The sequence below is a fragment of the Balaenoptera physalus genome (assembly GCF_965194825.1).
Source record: "Balaenoptera physalus genome assembly, chromosome: 13".
NCBI lineage: Eukaryota > Metazoa > Chordata > Mammalia > Artiodactyla > Balaenopteridae > Balaenoptera > Balaenoptera physalus.
The window spans coordinates 26,017,693-26,039,245 of NC_138892.1; the positions used below are offsets into that span (position 1 = coordinate 26,017,693).

The 21,553-nt window shown below is 39.3% G+C and overlaps 1 protein-coding gene across 8 annotated transcripts in view; it reads left to right on the top strand.

The window, feature by feature from the left end:
* FGD6 (FYVE, RhoGEF and PH domain containing 6) overlaps positions 1-21,553 on the top strand; it is a 110,313-nt gene that overhangs the window by 65,103 nt on the left and 23,657 nt on the right. For all 8 annotated transcript variants that reach the window (XR_014252175.1, XR_014252176.1, XM_082418790.1 and 5 more), the window contains 4 exons: positions 263-414; positions 1,608-1,764; positions 3,436-3,523; positions 19,485-19,535. Coding sequence is in view for 6 of the 8 variants with exons in the window: in XM_082418790.1 (XP_082274916.1) it covers positions 263-414; positions 1,608-1,764; positions 3,436-3,523; positions 19,485-19,535 (448 nt within the window). In the remaining 2 variants the exon portion in view is untranslated. The remainder of the gene's footprint in view (positions 1-262; positions 415-1,607; positions 1,765-3,435; positions 3,524-19,484; positions 19,536-21,553) is intronic.

A 21,553-nucleotide genomic window follows, 5' to 3' on the forward strand; every position in this document is an offset into this window, starting at 1 on the left:
TTGGAGATCAAACCAAAAGATTTAAGAGAAATATCACACAGTCTGTTTTAAAACCAAATATCCACCCCAGCCATTGTGTGTGTGTGTGTGTCCTAGCCAAGTAAGTGGGATAGGAGGAAGTGGGTACTTTTCAATTTGAGTTCTTCGTGGGAAATACAATTTGCAGTTTATATTGTTTTAGGGAAGAGAGTGACTGGGGAAAAAGCTTTTTATTAAGTTACATATGTATGTATATTGTTTTTCCTCCTCTGAACTGTAACAGGATTTCCGGGATGCAGTAGCCCATGCTTCCAGGCAACTTGGGAAACCAGTGATTGAGGACCGGATCCTAAATCAGATCCTATACTACTTGCCTCAGCTGTACGAGCTCAATCGGGATCTCCTGAAGGAACTGGAGGAAAGAATGTTGAACTGGTAAAAATGGATTGACCAGCTTTCCCAGTTTCCAAGTTTAGATGAAGCCATAAGGGCCCTGCATGTGACAGGGAGGCATTGTTCCTGACATTGTGTTTTTTCAATATATTGAGTTTTCTTGGCAGTTACCTGTGGATTGATCACTTTGGATGGCCAAAATTCACTGTTGCACCTAGCTCGGTACTCTAAGTTTTTAAATTCTTTGGTAATGTTGCCTCAAAAGCAGGAAGGGCCCATAGTCAGCCAATTTAACTTTCTATAGGTGACCTTTATAATCAGGATTTTTGAAATTGGGAGAGTTTAGTTGATGTATTCACATTGGAAACATTTTTAAATGTCTCATCTATCTTTTTGGAGCTTCAAGCCAGGAAACTCTGCATTTTGGAAAGGAGACCATTCACCGAGATAATAGGAAGATATGTTGTTTGGTTTAGAAAATTTACACATATATGACATCATTGTAGATGTTGTAGATTTTAGAACAGGAAAAGAAGAATACCAAAGATTAACTGCTTTTATTGGTCTTTAGACAGTAACAGAAACTTTGGTGATATCTTTGGAAATGTGTAGAGTTTGGTCTGGGGGATTGAATTTATTGTTGAAGTCTATGGGGAACCCAAAATAACAACATGGTGTATCACCTACTTTCATGATAACAATTTCCCTCTAAGCTTTCTTTACACATAATCCAGGAAAATACCTCTGCCTGTTTTGCAAATATCTTGCTTCTGCGTATTGGGAAAATAGGCTAAATAGTGATTAATACTTAGCTGCAGCCTAAGTATAAAATTACACAGAGTTTAAGGGCTGAGGAATGATTAAAAGCTATTTTTTTAAAGCATGATAAAATAAAACATAATTAAAAAGAGTTTTCCTGTCCATACTTTATCATTAACTCTTATAAAAAATTATCTTAAAAGTTCATCTGAATTTTCTGAACAGTCTCTGGCTATACAGAAGCATGAGATGGTGAAAGCAGGGAGACCAGTCAGAGGACTGGCAGAATCCAGGCAAGATGTAATGGTAGCAATAATGGAAATGGGAAAGAGTGGGCATTTGGGGATATTTCTTACAAGAAGAGGAAAAAAAGGTAAGTTGATGGCTTGGAAATGGGGCTCTGCTCATCATTGGATATGTTTTGGATACTATAATGACTCTTTTTCTGTTTTTGTCTATCTCTTCTCTATCCTTAGGACGGAACAACAAAGAATTGCTGATATCTTTGTAAAGAAGGGACCATATCTAAAAATGTATTCCACATATATCAAAGAGTTTGATAAGAATATAGCTTTGTTGGATGAGCAGTACAAGAAAAACCCAGGTTTTGCTGCTGTTGTTAGAGAATTTGAGGTATTTTTGCTACCGTCCTCTGTTTTGCTACCATTTCTCTGTTTTGAAACTAAAAATATTAGTGAATTCCAGTTACAGCAAACTAGAAAAGTTTTGGAAGTATTAAGATATGGCTGATTTCTAATTTGTACGGTAATTAAACTTTAAAATCATTTGTCGTCTTTTCTTCGCTCTTTTCCTTTCTTCTGAAGTCTTTATGCTATTGATATTAAGAATGGAAGTGTGGTATATACAGCTATGGCAACTGATAATTGACCCAGGTTTTCATCAGTGTCCAGTGAGTTGTTCTGTTGCCTTGGCAGCAAAAGAAAACATGACGGAGAAAGTTAGATGTCTAATATCTAATGATGCTTGCATGATCGATGCTTTCTTTTTTTTTAAAGCTTATGTCTCATTACTTCTCATTTCTTTTTTCTTTTTTTAAAATAAATTTATTTATTTATTTATTTTTATTTTTGGCTGTGTTGGGTCCTCTTTGCTACGCACGAGCTTTCTCTAGTTGAGGTGAGCGGGGGCTACTCTTCGTTACAGTGCGCGGGCTTCTCTTGTTACGGGGTATGGGCTGTAGGCGCGCGGGCTTCAGTAGTTGTGGCACATGGGCTCAGTAGTTGTGTCACACGGGCTTAGCTGCTCCACGGCATGTGGGATCTTCCTGGACCAGGGCTTGAACCCGTGTCCCCTGCATTGGTAGGCGGATTCTTAACCACTGTGCCACCAGGGGAGTCCCTCGATGCTTTCTTAACATGCATTGTCATTATACTTTCATAATTATTCTACATACCAGACCCTGGATGTACATATTTAGAAAAAGATAGAACCATCATATTTGAAAAAAGTCTTTCCTTCCCACTTGAGCTGTGTAAGAACACCAGGACATCTTAGGAGGCAGGGACATTTTCACTTGGCCATTTTGATGTCACCCCACAGTAAATACCTTTATTGGAGATAGGAGGTGAGGCTCAGGAATGGGCACCAGTATCTGTTGTACATACTAAGAAAAAAACTTTAGGCAGAATCGAATGTCCTTGTGGTCAAGTCAAAAGCGTTCCGGAATCAAATGTTCCCATATACAGTGTGATTTGGGGGATGTCTTTTGTAGCCATTCATCTGAGAAATTTTGCATTCTTCAGGCTTATAAGACGAGGTTTGCTTAGCAAGGCTGCTTTTCAGGTTGTCCCTAATTTCTGCATTCTCCCCAGCACCAACTGTTGTTGTTATGAGTATATTGATGATAGGCTCTGATGGTTATTTGAATCCAGTTCCCAGTAGTTTTATTTCTGCCGTCTTATTTTGGGAGCCAGGCATTTCCTTCTTGGTTGTTGGGTCGGTGTGTGTTATAAATACATTGGTAGATGCTTTTCTAAGTGGTAGCTGCTGCCTCTGATTGGCCTACAACGCAGACTGCAGCCTCCACCCTCCACCCTCTGCGAGAGGGCTGTGAATTTCCCAGTGAGTCAGTGATTTCAGAGATGTACCTACAAGAGAGGGTAGACTCCGTGGTGAGCTGGTTCTGATTTCCCACTCAGCATAGGAGCTGTGCCTTGAAGGGAGCTTCTCCATGAATCCCAGAGTCGCTGGCTATTTAAAGTTCGGCTTCCGGAGCACTTGGATCTGGGTCCCTTGCTTCTTAGGAAAATGCATGTGTTTACTTTGGATGCCTTTTCCTTTCAGATGAGCCCACGCTGTGCTAATCTGGCCCTCAAGCACTACCTGCTCAAGCCGGTTCAGAGGATCCCCCAGTACAGGCTGCTGCTAACAGGTGGGCTTCTCTGGCACATTACCAACCAAGCATCTCCTGTCGTTCTTAGGAAACCCTGCCTTTCCTAAGAGCACCTCTCTTTTTCTACCCGGTAGCCGATTTTCCTAACACATGAATTTATACATTGCTGGCAGCCTCACGTGGACATAGCCGGCACTGAACTTCTTTAGTTCTTTGGTCATCCGTGTGCATTCTCTGCTCTAGGCATTCATACATGTTAATTCCTTTTGCTCAGAACTTCTTTTACGGTCTCAGCCCCACAACGCTGTGTCATTTTATCTGGTTAATATTATTAATTCCAAGAAGGTACTTTCCCAGCCACTCAAGAATGAGGTTTAGAGGGTCACTCCCACATATTTGTATATCAACTACCATGGCCTTCTAGTCACTTACTTCAAAGGGTTGTTATAAGGATTGATTGATGAGCTATGTGCTTAGAATAGTGCCTTGGTCATGGTAAGTTCTAAATAAGTATTAACTGCTATTATTAGTATTATCCATATCCTTATCATCATCATGATTGTCATTATGTCTGGTCATCGTCTGTATCTTTTACTGGAGCTTCAGGATTACAGGGCTGTGTGTCTAGTTTACCACTGTAATAGTTAAAAAAAGAAAAAGAAAGCTATGATTTGAGTGAAGGCACACACTGTGCTCAGGACTTTATATTCATCGGGTCTTTAAGTCTTCACCATAGCTATGCATATATCACAATATTATTTACATAGATGAAATAACAGGCTTATAGTGATTGAGTGGTCTGGCATCACGAAAAGCCAGTAGAGTCTCAGTACCAAGCATAGTATCCAACACATACTACTACTAGGTCCTCTGTGGTATTTGCTGAAATGTATTGGATATTCAGTGACTTAATATACATGTATAATGTGCATTAAGAACTATGTCAAGGACTTCCCTGGTGGTCCAGTGGTTAAGACTCTGCGCTTCCAACGCAGGGGGCACAGGTTTGATCCCTGGTTGGGGAACTAAGATCCTGCAGGCTGCACGGCATGGCCTAAATAAATAAATGCATAGCTAGATAGATGCTGCACGGCATGGCCAAAATAAATAAATAAATAGATAGATAGATAAGTATCTAGATAAATAAATAAAGAATTGAAGAATTGTGTCCAAATGCACAAGAATATTCAAATGCCACTGCCACTCTAAATTCAATCAGCTGTAATTTTATGTAAATAGATTTTGAGGTACTTGGTTCCTGTTAGTGTTCTTAAGCAATGGCACCCCTGCTTTAATCCTTAATCACTTTCTCTTAAGCCAAGAGCTATACTGAATGAGGTAGGTGAATTCTGGAAAGCCAGGATTTCCCGATTTTGCTTTAGGCAAAGCCTTCATACCTTCCAAGCTTGCCTAGTGAACTGCTGATGAAGAAGTCCTGCCTTTCAGCCCTAGGACTGGCTACCCTAGGTATTTCTACTTAATTTGAATTTCTAACTGTGAATCAGGCACTAGATTTCTCTCTGGAATGACATAGGCAAACCAAATAATTTGAGGATATCCTGTCCATCTGTACTTTCTTTCCTCTGCATTTGGCAGAGATTTAGACTACACAGGGCAAAAGGAAGTGCCCATGCATGTGTTGTGTTTTTGCTAGATAAATTCAATGCTGTATCATAAATGAGCTATTGAATGGCTTAGGCTATTTCTACAGCTATCGAATTAAGTACTGTTTTTAGTGGCAAAAGACTATGGTTTCAAATGAGAGAAGGATGGAGCAAGGTTCTGAAATTTTCATGTAAAAATATTTTTTTTCCCACACTGTGATCTAAGTAAAAGAGTTACACATGTGTTTAATGTAGGTTTCATACTGAGTTTGATTTTAATTGATTAATGGTGAAATAGCAACGGCAAGTTTTAAAAATTCTCTTCAAGAGAACAGATTTCATTTGTTTTATAACCAACATGATGTGAGCTTGGGGTTAGTTTTGAGCTTTGTCTTCTTTAATCTTAAAGCCCTCCCCACCCTTAGCTTGGAAAATCTCCATTATTTAAATGATGTACCATACTTTATATATAGCAGACCCTTAGTAACTGTGGATTTATTTGTTCAAGGTTACAAAGTCAGGACTAAAGTTAAAGAAAGAACACAGACTTTGTAAAGCAATAACCGACGATTCATTCTATGCCTTTTCTTCCATTGATTCAAATTCTTCCCTTCCTCCACCTGACCTGAAGTCCTCCATTACCTCCAAAGCCATCTCTGATTACTCCAGTTCTCCTTAACCCTTTGTATTGGTGCAGTGTGACTTAGTAAATATTTATTTGATGCCTTGTGAATTTGCTAATATTTATATGACTTGAATGTTGATTCCTTAATTTGATTATAAACTCCTTGAGGTCAAGGAGTGAGTCTTTTAATTAATAATTAATAATTTAGTGCACCCCAGTATATCTGGGTCCCTTTGGGATAGCTTGGAAGCTGTTTAGGAAATAATTCTGGTTGGTTTTAAGCTACATTTAAAGCATCCCTTTAACCAAAATATCTTTAGCTTAATTAAAGGACAACATTGAGAGAGAATTTCAGAGACAGTCTCTCCTCCAGAGAGGTGAAGTGTCTTGCCCCAGCAACACAAATAGTGTCTATTAGTTGAAGCACCTGTGGTCATATAATCCTAAGGACATATGGGGGTTGGTACCAAAAGTTTGTTTTATACGTATTTTTATTTAAAACTCTCATTTTCCAGTACTCCTTTTTGTCATGTTCTGATTTCTCTCTACTCTGCAAGATATTTCTACTTTTGTTATCAAAGTGCCCCTATCTACGCACTTAGATTTTTAGAAGTTGGATTTTAAGTCTTACATTTGCATCTATTCAAACATGTGAATTAACTCTGGATCCTCATCTTTGGATAAACAAGCTCAATGATTTAATCCTCCACACAACCTTGTGAGGGAAGTATTGATACTTTTATTTCCATTTTAGAATTTGGAATAATTCCAGGGGTACAGAGTATACAGGAACAGAGAGAAAGAGTGAGATTGTTTCAGGCAACTCCTGACAACTTCGATTTATTGAGTTTCAGGCAGAAAAAGGGAAGGATTCCTACCTGACTTGGTATAAGTAGGTTTGTGCCCACCTTGGCTTCTTGGGAAGGGAAGATTGAGAAATGCAGGGATGAAGTACAGATAAGATAGTTTGTTTTGGAGTCCTTTAGAGAAAGGTAAGTGGAAATCCCCAGATACAGCAGTCCTGCCCCTACTGTTCAAACAAGCATCCTATTGTCTGCAGTGTTTTCTTCAGGACCTAATTTGGGTTTCTAGTGGGTATTTCACTTAGGCTATTTCTTCCTTCATTGTAGTAAAAAATTTCCAACTGAATTCTTGGTAATATTTTTTTAAGCTCAGCTCAAAATAGGATCAAAGAAAATGTATATGTTGTATAATGAAATGCTTAAGATTAGAATTGTTTTTTTTTAAGTAGTAAAGAGTGATTTACTTAATTTAAGCAGGAAAAACTTGTAAATTTTACCTTTATTTTGGCCACCTAAGAGCAGTGGATCTGGCCAGATCTTTCAATCTGTGTGGGGCCCAAATCCTATGTGAAGTTAGGACAAAGGGGGATCTTGAGGCAGCAGTGAGGGAGCAATTTTTAAAAAGTGAACAGATGCTGCTAAAGGAGCAGCATTAATTTTTTACCGCTGCTTATTTCCTTCCTCCTCATCAGTTCAGGGTAGAGACTATCTTTTTTTATCCTAACTCAGTGTCTGCATAGATTCTGGCACATAACAGGGACTCAGTAAACTGAAAGGCTTAGGGAAATAAACGTTGTTCCTTTTTATGAGGTTGAGAATCCCTACGCAGTGATGCCTGTGAACATTTGACGGATGGATGGATTGATAAATTGCTTTTAAGAGTAAAAACACTCTTCCAGTTACCCAGAAACGAAACTGTGGAAAGGACTAAAATGCTTCTCTTCCCTTGTCTTTCCTCCGTCGTAAGATCTACTGACTAGTTTTCCTCTGCTTCTGCTTCCTGCCCTTTCCATTTCCCTTGTTATGCTCCAGGCCAGGCCTTTCTAAACTCACGCCAAGTTGTGGCAATATCTTCCTATTGGTCATGCTCCCTTTATCACGCCGGCTTCCAAGAAGACCATAGAAAAAACACACTTCTCCCATGTCTCCACTTTGCTTTCACACTACCACACTCAACACTTCTGACACCAGATATATAGGTTTTTTTCCCACACCAAGAGACTCTCTTCGGCACCAGCTACGTGTCCTATAATTCAATTCAATTCTGACACTGTCTACCTGGAGATAGTGGGCTCAGTTCCACAAGCCTGACCCTTCCAAACTTCAGATGCCATTCGCAAGTCCCAGGCTGTAACCTATATTTCTGACCAACCGACTGTAAATCTGGGTTCCCATGGCTTTCTCCTTGGGTTTGAAAGTTTGCTAGAATGGCTCACAGAACTCAGGGGAACACCTGTGTACGTTTACTGGTTTATTATAAAAGGGTATGCTAAAAGATAAAAATGAACTTCATATGGAAGAGGTACCTAGGGCAAGGTATGGTGGTTGGAACTCCCATGCCCTCTCTGGGCACACCAGCTCCCTAGAACCTCACCAAACCCTGTATTCTGGGGTTTTTATAGAGGCTTCATCACGTAAGCATGACCCATCATTAACTCCACTTCTAGCCCCTCTCCCCTTCCTGGAGGATGGAGAGTAGGGCTGAAAGTTTTAAGCTTTTAATCATGGCTTGGTCTTTGTGGTGACCAGTCCCCATCTAGGAGCCGACCAATAGTCACCTCATTATAACAAAGGACACTACTGTCACTTAGGAAATTCTAAGGCGGCTTTGTGTCAGAACTAGGGTCAAAGACCAGATATTAGAACAAAAGATGCACCAACTGCTCTTTTTTTTTTAATAAATTTTTGATATGATATATTTTAATAAATTTATTTATTTATTTATTTAGGCTGCATTGGGTCTTTGTTGCTGCGTGCGGGCTTTCTCTAGTTGCGGTGAGCAGGAGCTACTCTTCATTGAGGTGTGCGGGCGTCTCATTGTGGTGGCTTCTCTTGTTGCAGAGCATGGGCTCTAGGCATGCGGGCTTCAGTAGTTGTGGCTCGCGGGCTCTAGAGTGCAGACTCAGTAGCTGTGGCGCACAGGCTTAGTTGCTCCGTGGCATGTGGGATCTTCCCGGATCAGGGCTTGAACCCATGTCCCCTGCATTGGCAGGCAGATTCTTAACCACTGCGCCACCAGGGGAGTCCCACTCCTAGTGCTTTTATCTCTCAGAAAATTACGAAGATTTGGGGAGCTCTGTGCAAGGAACCGGGGGCAGAGACCCTACAGTTGGCCCTTGGTATCAGCAGATTCGGAACCCATGGATAGGAAGGGCTGACTGTACTACACCACTTTATATAAGGGAATTGAGCATCCACAGATTCTGGTATCTGAGGGGAGTGCTGGAACTAATCCCCCACAGATACCAAGGGATAGCTGTGTATATGTTTTCTATCATTTCACAGATATACTTTTATTCTGCTTATTAGGAAAGTTGAAAACCTGCTTATCCTACCATAACGATGGATACATGTCATTACACATTTATCCAAGCCCACAGAATGTACACCACCAAGAGTGAACTCTAATGTAAACTGTGGATTGTGGGTGATCATGATGTGTCAGTGTAGGTGCATCCATTGTAACAAATGGATCACCCTGATGGGGTATGTTGATGACAGGGGAGGCTGTGCATTTGTGGGGGCAGGAGCTGTATGGGAAGTCTCCATACCTTCCACTCAATTTTGCTGTAAATGTAAAACTGCTCTAAAAAGTTAAATCTTACTTTAGAAAAAAAATGATTTATCCACAGTATAAAGACCACAATTATAAACCTGTTCTATATAACCAAAGAATTGCCCAAACCTTATTTTCCTTTGTTCTAGCTGCACTCATTTTCTTACCCTCTCCTGAAACCTGACTTTCAAGGCCAGATTCTCACCTCCATTAATCAATCACCTACTCATTCAACCAGTATTGATAGAGGCTGGTGCTGAGCTGGGCACCTGTATACACTGGCAGACAACACAGTGGTGGTCCCTGCCCTTATGGAGCTTACAGTCCTACTCTTTGGGGCCACCCCAACCCCTCAGGGTCCCTCCCAGCTCTTCCTCTTCTCAATTCCTAAAATTTATATTGATCTGGTCACTTTTTTTTTTTTTTTTAAGGAAAAGCCAGATGCCCCACTTCTTTTCCTCCAGGGTTTTTTTTTTTTTTTTTTTTTAATACTTATTTATTTACTTATTTTATTTTTGGCTGTATTGGGTCTTTATTGCTGCATGCGGGCTTTCTCTAGTTGCGGCAAGCAGGGGCTGCTCTTCATTGCGGTACACTGGCTTCTCCTTGCGGTGGCTTCTCTTGTTGCGGAGCATGGGCTCTGGGCACACGGACTTCAGTTGTGGCACGCAGGCTCAGTAGTTGTGGCTCGCGGGCTCTAGAGCTCAGGCTCAGTAGTCGTGGCGCACAGGCTTAGTTGCTCCACGGCATGTGGGATCTTCCTGGAGCAGGGCTCAAACCCAAGTCCCCTGCATTGGCAGGCGGATTCTCAACAACTGCACCACCAGGGAAGTCCCTGGTATTTTTTTAAATTAATTAATTAATTTATTTATTTATTTGGTTGCACCAGGTCTTAGTTGCAGCACGCAGGCTCCTTAGTTGCAGCTCGTGGGCTCCTTAGTTGTGGCAGGTGGGCTCCTTAGTTGTGGCATGCAAACTCTTAGTTGCAGCATGCATGTGGGATCTAGTTCCCTGACCAGGGCTCGAACCCAGGCCCCCTGCATTGGGAACACATAGTCTTATCCACTGTGCCACCAGGGAAGCTCCTGGTCACTTGTTTGAGTGAGAATATTCTGAGGATTTATTTTTGTAGGGGTCCCTTTTTTTTTTTGAAGGGATCTTTTGTGCCTATAAAAAATATGTTACATATTATAAAAAAAAAATTCCCTCTTCATCTTCTACCATCCAGGAATGACTATCATATATCTTTTTAGGGTTGGTGTTTTTTTGTTAGGTGTTTTTTTTGTTTGTTTGTTTGTTTTTGTCTTTATTTTGTGTTATATGTATTATAAACTTTTCAATGAAAAGCCTTTTATTTGTGGAAAGCTACTACATTGGTGTTGAAACAAGGTGAATCAGTGGGGATCATAGTGGAGAAAATATAATGAAAAATATAATTTAAAAATTTCTCTGAAGTATTTTTTCCATTTCTGTATTTGCGGAGGGGAAGAAAGGCTTTTGAACTTTGATTAAATTTGGATCAGGTAGTTTCTTTGATCTTGTTCAAAATATTTATAAGTGACTTTAACAACATATTATATTACTTTTCCTGTAATCTTTGCCTTTAGTCTGGGATGGCATTAACTCCCTCTAGGTTTTAGAAATCCAGGATTTCCCATGTTGGTAGAAAATGGGATATTAAAAACATCTGTTCTGTTCTGAAGCTATAAATTTGAGTTATGAACAGGCTAATAAGCAGATTTGACAAAAGATCAGAATCAAATTAATGCATGACTTTTAAAAATCCCTTACTGAAAATTGAAACTTTTGCTTCTGAAAATTCAAACTTCTGCTTAAAAAGTGTTTGTTTGAAAACCATAGGCTAAAATCATTCTAACACTTTCTCTAGAGCAGAACTTGATGAAAGGCGAGGCTGTCCTGGACACCAGCCAAAGAATTTATTTTCTGAGGAACCCAAAGGCCCTGATACAAAGCAGCTCCGTCCATGTAAAATGGGAGGGTGATAACATTCAGAATTCCCGTTGTAATTAGCTCAGCTCTTGTTCTGTTGCAATTCATTTTTTTTTTAAGTCTTTTTTTTTTTAAATTAATTAATTTTTATTTATTTATGGCTGTGTTGGGTCTTCGTTTCTGTGCAAGGGCTTTCTCTAGTTGTGGCAAGCGGGGGCTACTCTTCATCGCGGTGCACGGGCCTCTCACTATCGCGGCCTCTCTTGTTGCGGAGCACAGGCTCCAGACGCGCAGGCTCAGTAATTGTGTCTCACGGGCCCAATTGTTCCGCGGCATGTGGGATCTTCCCAGACCAGGGCTTGAACCCGTGTCCCCAGCATTGGCAGGCAGATTCTCAACCACTGCGCCACCAGGGAAGCCCCGCAATTCATTTTTAATCGTAGTTGTGAATAAGGTATTTTGAGAGATGATATGTAATAAATTATGTCCATGAAGTATTTTAGTACTACAGAAAGACTTCAGGATATAAGAGGTAAGCACATTTTATCTGCTTGTTCTATTATAGCTTTTAAATGTAATCTCACTTTCTATATAAAACAAGTGTTCTTAACCTTTTTAAGGTTATACCAGAATCCCTCTGGGAATGTGGTGAATCCTATGGATCTCTTCTCGGAGTAATTTTTGAAGTTACAGAATAGAATTCGTAAGATTAAGAGGAAACCAATTGGCCTGAAATAAAGTTATTAAAATAATTTTGAAGAGTGCAGAGTAATACATGTGCGTCTTTAGGTAATACATTAAATAGGAAGAGGTGGTGTGGATCTAATAATTTTCATGATTTTGAAGTAGTGGTGAGAGTAAGCAATATTTTGAGATGCCTGCAACAACCATAATGTCATATAAAAAAACATGCGATTTCTATGGTGATAAAGCCCTGGTGTCATTGATAATACTGTGATTTGTTGACTATATTCGTAATGAAATTCCGTATTTCACTTAGAGATTAGTAGAAATTTTGGTTTTGCCTGTCCAAGTTTGCAGACCCTCTGAATTCTACCCATAGACATTACTGCAAAGCCATTCTTTTTCCAATTCTCAGTATAGATTTGACTTGGATTCCCTGCAAGTAACCGAATGCCTCTATTGCTGGAATGGGCCTTGCCAAAGATCTAGGAAGCTGAGTCTGTCGCCAAAGAGTTTCCCTCTTAGCATGTGTCAGAATCATGGGCTCACATCAGGAACTCTTCCAGGGAATTCCTTCGTGGTCCAGTGTTTAGGACTCTGCCTTTCCACTGAAGGTGTACAGGTTTGATCCCTGGTCAGGGAACTAAGATCCCCCAGCCGCACGGCCATTAAAAAAAAAAAAAAAAAAAGGGAACTGGTCCAGTTGGAGAAAACACTGAAATTCAGTCAAACTTGAATTCACTTTGGTGTTTATATTTGCTTTATTCTTCACTTAGCAGTTCTTTGGGTAGTAAAATATACTTATCTCCCCAAACCTCAATTATTAGGGTGGTGGGGACCAAATTTGGATAAGAGGTTCCTTAAGTGGGACTTGCCTGCATCAAGGCCATTTCTGTACGTGTGAGGTTCTCACTTGATAAACTGGCAGGCTTAAATGTATCCACGAAGAAAAGCAGTCTCAATGAAGTCAAAATAATGGATGTTTACATTTGTTGACTTTCCTATGGGTCTGACTCCCCTAAGGGCATTCTGTGTATGCCAAGCCAACATGTCCTGCTAAAAAGGGACCAAAGGGAGATTCTGTCCATTGTAAGATCTGATCCAAAATTTTGTCCTAGGACGAGCCTGGCATCAGGTTTGGTTTGTGAGTCCTTAGGGCATGCCACCTCTGGACCAGACTTATCAAAGTAAGACAGACCAGGGCTGCCTCATGTGGCTATGCCCTGACAAGGGCTCCCGGCTGAGTTCTAAGTCCAGCCAGCGCTCCGCTTGCCATATTGTGTGCCCTGGTGAGGGGCTGCATCAGCCCAGGAGAAGTGGCCTTTTTAATTCACAGAAAGGCATTGCCAGCTTTCCAAGAACATGAATCTGTGAACCTGAGAGCCCGGAAAGGTCACTTTTCTAACTTAGGCATCTCTGGGCCACATTCTCAGAGGCCAGAACTGACCTAATATTTGAGAAGCAGGAGAATTAGAGCAGAGACTGGAACACTTTTTAATTAGACCCTCAGAGTATCATCTCAACTGCTTAGTAAAATATGGAGCAAGAAGTGGTAACCCTAAATGAGTGTCATTTAGTCCATCATAAATTAAGGAAACATTTGTTGAATATGCACCAGACCTTGTTCTAGGTGCTGGGGGATATAAGGATAATTAATTCAGGCTCCTGGTCCTCCTGAAGCCCATGGTTTAGCATTTGTGCTTAAAGGGATACTAGACACTATAGAACCATTAACTTAGCTTTTAACTAGTTGCTGACACTCCATATTCTCATTAAGGTTAACTTAGTTTGCAATTTTATCGATACATATCAAAATGATTTTGTGTATAGTAATAAATAGAGTACATCATTAAAGAATATTCTGAGAGGGAAACATCAGTCAATACATATTTTAAAACATCAACAGTTAAAGACACGTAATACTGTTGCAAAAATAGACCTATTGATTAAAAATAATAATAATTATCTGCCATTGGAATAGGGAGGTAACTTGAAATAGACTGTTTATAAGAATCTAATGTTGACAAAGTAGGAAGTGCAAGACAATAGAAGGATTATTTGGTGAATAACCTGTTAAAATTTGAAAAACTAATTAAAATTCATACATTATTGGATACACTAAAAATAAAAATCAAAGCTAAATATAAATAGGCAGAGCACAGAGGATTTTTAGGGTAGTAAAAATACTCTGTATGATACCATAATGATGGATACATTTCATTATATATATTTGTCCGAACTCATAGAATGTACACCAAAGTGAGCCGTAATGTAAACTATGGGCTCTAGATGCTAATGATGTGTCGATGTAGGTTCATCAGTTGTAATAAATGCCCAACTCTGGTGGGTGATGTTGATACTGAGGGAGGCTGTGCATGTGTGTAAGCAGAAGGTATATGGAAAATCTTTGTACCTTCCCCTCAACTGCTCTAAACATAAAACTGCTCTAAAAAAATAAAGTCTTAACTTAAAAAAAAAAATTTACATATGAAGCATTAAACTATAGGAAAACCAGGGAAAAAATAAAATTGGTTATTTATTAAAACTCTCAGGGTAGGGAGAGGAGGAGGGATGATTTTCTAAGCCCCCAAAATTAAAGAAATTATAAAGGAAAATATTGATACCTTTCAACTCTTCTATATAATAAAAACATTATAAAGGTTTAAAATATAGTTGAAATAAAAAGATAAACAGTACATCAGAAAACATATTTGTAGCAAATACGAAAAAATACTATTTCATTAAGAATATTAAAACTTTTATAGGTATCTGGACTAAAAATATGAATAAACAATTCACTCAGAAAAAGTATACATAATAAATACACTGTGGCATGTTTAAGATCCTCTGAATCATAAATATCAATTAAAATAAGTTATCAGTTCCCCCTACTACATTAGCAATAAAAAACTACAATACACAAAACTGGCAATCATTTACTGAAGCTGGTATTTTCATATATAAATAATGATATTTTAAATTGGTATATCCTTTTAGGAAAGGTTTCTCATGATATATATCAAGTACTTAAAAAAAACAAACACCTTTTCATTCCCATTGATCTTCTGCCCCCTTCACATACACACCCAAAATGTGAAGTATAGAAAAAGACAAATATATCAAGATATTGACCACTGTTACTTGTAATTAAAATAATCACACAATTTATTATTCAAACACAGTACCTTTCAAGAGTGCAAGGGGCAGTATTTATAGTAATACCTGGACAACAGGTATATGGCAGAATCATATGGGCAAATTAGGATGTATGGCCATGCAATTTATAACAGCCAAAACAAGATAACTAAAAAATGACTTAAGTCTAATAATAGAGTACCTAAATCCCATATCATATATCCCTGTAGTGGCATGTTCGCTACTCCTATTTATTAAAAAAAATGTACGGGTTAGAATACTTTAAATGTGCTATAAAATTCTATATATTATTAAAATTAAGTAAAGTCAAGCATTTATAAAAATAGAAGGAAATACTTCAAAATAAATAGTTGTTTTAGAGAGATGTTCGTGGTATGCTTCATGATACTTTAGAATGAGAGTCATTAGTTTTTGAATCTGGGCCAAGCCTACTTATTTTATGTATGGGGATACTGACACCCAGAAGTGCCACAGGACATGGTCAGAGTCACATACATACCTCTGCTAGACATGGCTGGACAAAGAAAGTAAGAATCTGTCTTCTCACTCCCAACAAGAGCTCTTGAGCCCTTCGCCAAGCCACCTTCGAGATGGCAGCAGTGTGTCTTACAACCTGATACTTGATCTTTATTTTGGTATTTAAAATAATCTCTACTCTGTTTCACAAGTCAGGATAATTTTAGGTGGCTTCTTTTAACATTTGAAATTTTGGCAAACAGGCTTTCATTGACTAGACTTATTATTCTCTAGATCTCATAATTCTGTATTTTGTTGCTGATTTCATTACATATGTAGGGAGGAAAGAAGAAATCTAGATAATACAAAGCAAGACATGTCCTTAAATTCAAAACACTTGACTTTGGAACGTTACCCCGTCCTATATGCTAATTTCCTCTGTGCTCTGCCACCAACCGTTTCTGAGCACGCAGTCCAGGAATCTGACTGGGTGCTGTTGAATTAAAAAGTCCCCGATTCCCACAGATGACTCATTTTTAGGAAATGGTTACTGTACCTCTGAATCATTTTCTGCTTTAAGTTGATTATTCGTTGATTAGGCAATCAAGGGATTGTAAGGCTTACTAGGAGCCCATGTATTGGAAACTTAGACCTCTAACAAGGTATGGTATTTGTTGGGTCCTCATTCTTTCACTCTGGGCCTCATATATGAGGACAAAGTTAACTTGCATAGCCCTTAAGACTGCACATGCTATGTTTTGGTTAGTTTTGTGCTGCTAATGTTGGATGATGGTGATGGGGACTGATTAACTTTTAATCAACGATGCCACCTGGTGGCCAGAAAGTACATTTTGTGGTGTCCAGGCATGCTGTACCAACCCTTTTTTCTTTGATATAAATAACCTCAGTAGCATTTGAGGCATTTTTATTACTGAAGTTTTGAAAAATCCTTGTTTGGTTTGGTGGAAACAGGAAAGTCATAGAATACTAAAAGCCCAACATGGCAAATTGAGATGACTCCTCTGCTCTCCTCGATTTTTTAATGAAGCTCCAGCAGGATGCTAGGACCTAAATGATATGTAGTAAACAATTCCAAATGACCAATGCAGGAGTGTCTGTCTGGTTTCCCTTCCTGCGTTTCACCTGGGTTATGACAGTCACTGGGGCAGCTGGTGATTCCATTGCTCCTTCCATCTGACTCAGCGTGATCAGTCTCGTTCTTCTCATTCTGTAGTTAAGGCACTAGTGATTCTTAACTGAGGGGATCATGGTCTTGTCTTCCTAGAAAAGGTAAAAGTTCTCAAAAGGAGTAGGTACTGCAGTGAGATGCCCTGAAAATATGGATGAATACATGAGAAAGTTGAATTTCTAAAATTCAGTTTTGGAAAGGTGAATTTTGTAAGTTGAGTTTTAAGATTTTTTTTTTTAATTGGCAAGGAAAGTAAACCTTAACCCCATTTTCTCCTTGATTAATAACATGATTTTGCAACATTTTCATCGTGGGTTTTCTGCCCAGCCAGTTTGTGTATTTCCACTTCGTTCCTAAAAGTTTAGGTTGGCGAGCAGCAGCTGAGCTTGAGTACAAGGAAAGAAAACGTAACTCAGAAGATTATTGGGCTCAGCACAGTGATTCTGAGGTCAGGATTTCCTAATATGGACATCTTCCAGTGACCTCTTTTGGTTTAGAGAAATGTCTCAGCTTGTGTGGATATGCTTCTGTATTGAAGAACAAGAATTGAAGATAAAATGGGAACTTGCTATGAATCTGATACTTAGGTAAATCTGCTTTCATTTCCACACTCTTCAGCTACCTGCAGCTTTAAGGAACATCCCTTTTGATTAATGAAGTAGCCCAAGAAGAGTAGATTTTTCTCCCTAACCCTGTCGCTCTCATGGAAAAGTTAAATATTTGGATTCACTAAACGTGGCTTATATATGGAATGCATTCTGAGTGGGGTCAGAGTGAGATTAAGTTCATTTTTCTTCTCCAGATGAGGCTAAGTGTAGTGTATAATCAATGTATTTTGTTAATTTTTGTGGGTTTCTTATTTATTTGGTTGGAAGAATTGCTCTCCAACTTTTATGTTCAGATTACTTTCAGATCTAAATTGCTTGTGATGGTCTCTGGCAAGGTGGAACCTATGCTGTGGTGCACAGAAGCTTAACATCGTCATACACGATATCTCGCTGTGGCTTGTTGCCAGGGCTGGGTATTTATAATGTGCATGTCTAGACTCACACAGGTTCTTGGATCACTGTGTCAAAGATGTATAGTTTCAGCAGTTGGGTGTGTATGTTAGTCGTCTATTAAGTTTGAAAATCTGGCACTAACGTCCAAGTTCTTCTTTGTGCCTTTGAGCATGACTTCATAAATCCATGGGATGAAATTATATCTGTTCCATAATATTGCTAAATGGAGATTGGATCTGATAAAAATGCATTCAGTCTTTTAATATGCCTTTCCTCTTTCCATTTCCCAACTCCCATGGGCATTAGGATTGGTTTCAGCCTTTATTGCCTTTTACCTAAAATAAGACACAGTCCTGTCTAAAAAAAATCATTTTTTAAAATTCATTAAGCATTTCTTGTCCCTTGCATGCGAAGTCTCTGGCTAAGTGCTATGAGAGATAGAAAGATGAATCAGATATAGGCAGGCCCTGCCCACAGGAGCCTTGAGTCTAATGAAAAAGAAAATGATAGAAGGCATACAGTAACTGCTGTGTAATGTGTTATTCAAAGGGAAAGAATATTTCTTTCAAATGGAAAGTTTGGTAAGAGAGGAGGAATTTGAGATGAACCTTGAAGAATTATGAGTAGAATTTTTATACGCAGAGACAGAGAAAGGATTCAGAAGAAGGGAACATTAAAGACAAAAAGTATAGAGCCAGGGAACACATGGGAAGTGTTTAAGGAATTGTGCAGAATCAGACTTAAGAACAAAGGGCCTGTGTAAGGCAGTAGCAAGAGAGAAAAGCAGAAAAGTCAACAGGGACCATGTAGCGGGGACTTGAAATTCCAGGAAATAGAATTTGTTTTAATCAGAGAGTTAATGGGAAGTCATCCAGCATTTCTCAACAGAGAAGGAAGTATTACTTTGAAATCCTGTAACATTCCTTGGTTACAGGATTTATGAAATATAACCTATTGCCTTAAATTTTTTTTCGTATTACTAGAACCACTATATACCATGTTACTCGTTTACAGACCATCTTCATCTAGACCAGGGTTTCTCAACTGCAGCCCTATTGACATTTTGGCGCAGATAATTCTTTGTTGTAGGGCTGTCCTGTGCATTTGTAGGATGTTTAGCAGTGTCTCTGGCCTCTAACCACTAGATGCCAGTGACATCCCCTTTTCCCCAGTTGTGATCATCAGAAATGTCTTCAGACATTTCTAAATTTCTCCTGGGGGGCAAACCTGCCCCCATTTGAGAACCACTGGTCTAGATACATGTATTGCATTTTTCTGGTGCTCTGGGCATTGTTAGACTCTTAAGATTGCCAAATCTCAGAGTTCCTTAGACATTCAATCTATTAATGCTTGAAATTTGGTACTAAACATGCATCTGATCTTGAGATTAAGGTACTTTGTGCGTGTTGGAGTTAAAGAGCTGAACTGGGCATCAGGAGACCTGGGTTTGGGTTCTGGTCCTGGCTCTGCCACAGAGAGGTTGTATCACTTGAGTGAGACCGTGTCCTCGGTAGCCTGATTCCTCATCTCTAAAATCACCAGTGCAACCTCTCAGCCTCTTTCTAGCTCTGATTCTGTGTCCTGATTTCAAATTGATCCCAGGGCTTTTATTCTTTCATTTTTAGAAAGGTAGCACAAACAGAATGAATATGTATATTAACCAATAAGGCTGACTAGAGTATTGAATAAGAAAGACAAATGTTTTTTCCTTAGTGCTTTATTATACTAAATACCATAACTTTTTTTCCTTTTCTAGACTATTTAAAAAATCTCTTAGAAGATGCTGGAGATTACAGAGACACTCAAGGTAAACAATTTTTGTGGTCTCGTGTGTTATAGAAGTTTTTATATTATGTTCGTTTGAACCTGGAAAGTAAAAACGTAACAAAACCCACATACAAAACTGTGTTTTATTCATAAGAAGCCTTTTTAAACTTTGTTTTAGGCAGATTAAAATAGAACTAGATAAAGTGGTGCTGGATGCAAGTGAAATTATAGGGGCAAAAGATGCCCATGGTCAGGCAGCCATTGGCGCCAGCCTCCTGAGAGAGTGGTCCCAGCATAGTCTGTGGTCAGGGAACTTCGTCCTCCTGGGCTCAGTCTCTCTGTGCCGGGGTGCACTCACCTTCTCTAATGTCCACTGCTTTCAAAAACAGAGATTGAACCAGTTGATCTGCAAGGTCCTTTCAAGCTTTAAAATCATGAGTCCATGAAGTGACCAAACTACACAAATTAGAGATAAGGTCTAAAATATTCTATTATTCTGGGACTGTTTAATGATGGGCATTAGCCTTACCATCCTTCCACCCCCTCACCCCAGTAGTACTTAAGGAAAATAGTCCATTACAATACAAGGGACTCATTGATATTCATGGGATAATCCACTGTGTGTGTCTGTGTCTGTGTGTGTTTGCATGTATGTCTGCTGTCTTTCTCTCTCTCTCTCACACACACACACACACACACACACACACACACACACACACACACACACACGAGGATTTAGTTCTGTTTAGGAGAGTAGTGTTTCTTTCTATTTATTCCCAAACTACCTCTTTTAAATGTCATAGGTATATCCCTGGTTCTAATCTACAGAAACACATTAGACAAATCCATCTCCACGGCATTCATTTTATGAATTTTGATCACATTCTTGTGCATCCTTTACATTATCAGATTACAAAGCTGAAAGGTTTTTAACCCATTTTTGTAGAGATTCTTATTCATTCTATTAATCATTTTACTTCTTCTGTAACATCTTTTATTCGCAAGTGTTATGCTTTTAAACGTGCTTTTTTAAAGGAAAAGTTTGGAGTGGGGGACATGACATGCTTCTTGTCTCTGATAAACATATAATTTAGTTGAAGAAGAAAGTCTGTGATAGGGACTTCCCTGGTGGCGCAGTGGTTCTGACTCGCGCTCCCAATGCAGGGGGCTTGGGTTCGATCCCTGGCTGGGGAGCTGCATCCCGCGTGCATGCTGCAGCTAAGAGTTTGCATGCTGCAACTAGGGAGCCCACGTGCCGCAACTAAGACCCGGCATAACGAAATAAATAAAGAAATATTAAAAGAGAGAGAAGAGTCTATGATACCTGTCAGATAAAGAACAAAGCAGATAGCTTTAAAGTAAGGATGCACTTAGCAGTATAGAATCATTTGGAAGACGGAGGAAAGTGTGAGGATTGAAGAGGCAGAGCTTTGCTTAGAGAGAAGTGGAACCAGAGATGAGTTGATGAGAGATGGTGGACGAGAGGAAGAGTGGGCATTCCAGGTCAGAGTCTGTCTCATGAAGATAAATATTTTAGACAGATTTTAGCAGATCGGGCCTCAAGAAAACATCTGTCCCAGGGCTTCTGCCTTCAAGGAAAGTGAGTTATTAGCTCCATTTTGCAGGTAAAACAAATACAGGGTCAGAAATTAAGGAGCTTGTTTAAAGAAAATTACACACTTTAACAAAGACATCGCTTAGGATAAGCAGCGAACAGTGATGTGCACTGTATGGCCAGAGGCAATGCAGTAAAGTGATGAGATTGCCCAAGGGTGAGGGAAAATGAGACTAATATACCTTTGGAAGATAAGCAGAAGAGTTAAAGGAACAGAGTCACCAGGGCCTCTTAAAGGGATGATATGAGGAAAGTAGAATTGCAGAATGGATGGGAGAAGTCAGAGCTTGGAGGCCAGGTGACCAAATAGCAACAGCTTTATTACTTCATCTATTCATTAAATTTTAAAGCTTTTATCCCTGTCCACTGGAAGTTCAAGCAGGCCAGAAAGCAGGGAATGTGTCCAAGGTCACCTCTTGAATATCTGCCATGATGAGAGCCAG